Raw genomic sequence first — 673 nt, 5'->3', positions numbered from 1 at the left:
GGGAAAGATGCATGCCAGGTGAGCTGGGCAAGGTGGCACACTGGTATCCCCTGGCTGGGTACCGAGGGGCATCTCCTGTCTCCTCACCACTCTGCCCCTCTGTGCCAGGGTGACAGCGGAGGTCCCTTGGTCTGTGAGGATAACGGCCGCTGGTATGTGGCTGGGGGGACAAGCTGGGGTTTGGGGTGACAAGCTGGGGGACAGGATGTGGCCAGAAGAACAAGCCTGGTGTTTACACACGTGTGACAAAGCTCCTCAGCTGGATATACAGCAAAATGGAGGTGAGGTGGCATGGCAGGGCTGTACTCAGGCACAGAGACTTATTGGGTGACCTTGGGTGCATGGAGAGGGGCTGTAACCCCCCCAGCCCAGCCCCTGGCACCTCACCCTTGCTCTTCCCTCTCTCCCTTGCAGAGTGAGAACGACTAAGACCGGGACAGACGCTTGCCTGGGCTGTGCCCCTCCAGCTGGCGCAGGCCCCTGCCCTTGCTCACTGCCAGGGCACGATGCCACCAGCAGATCCCTCACCTGTCTCTGGACTGTCCACGCAGCCAGGGACCCATCGCTGGCCCCAACCTCGGAAAATATGGTGCCTGCAGCGTGACCCTGCTCTCACCTCTGGTCCAAGGGAGGTGGCCTGGTGGCAACTGGGCACAGCACCCAGCCAGCCCCA

The 673-nt window shown here is 62.1% G+C and overlaps 1 protein-coding gene across 1 annotated transcript in view; it reads left to right on the top strand.

Moving 5' to 3' along the window:
- LOC104525534 (transmembrane serine protease 13) overlaps window positions 1-281 on the top strand; it is a gene marked incomplete at both ends in the record, with an annotated part of 3146 nt that extends 2865 nt beyond the window's left edge. The window contains 3 exon segments of the mRNA XM_029085134.1: window positions 1-18; window positions 109-180; window positions 183-281. The exon segment at window positions 1-18 is cut by the window's left edge and continues 40 nt beyond it. Of these exon segments, the coding sequence (XP_028940967.1) occupies window positions 1-18; window positions 109-180; window positions 183-281 (189 nt within the window).
- Between the last annotated feature and the right edge of the window lie 392 nt (window positions 282-673).

This window comes from Antrostomus carolinensis, unplaced genomic scaffold, assembly GCF_000700745.2.
Source record: "Antrostomus carolinensis isolate BGI_N321 unplaced genomic scaffold, ASM70074v2 scaffold42215, whole genome shotgun sequence".
NCBI classification, from domain to species: domain Eukaryota; kingdom Metazoa; phylum Chordata; class Aves; order Caprimulgiformes; family Caprimulgidae; genus Antrostomus; species Antrostomus carolinensis.
The sequence above is the reverse complement of the archived record's forward strand: the minus strand, read 5'-3'. Positions and strand labels throughout refer to the sequence as shown.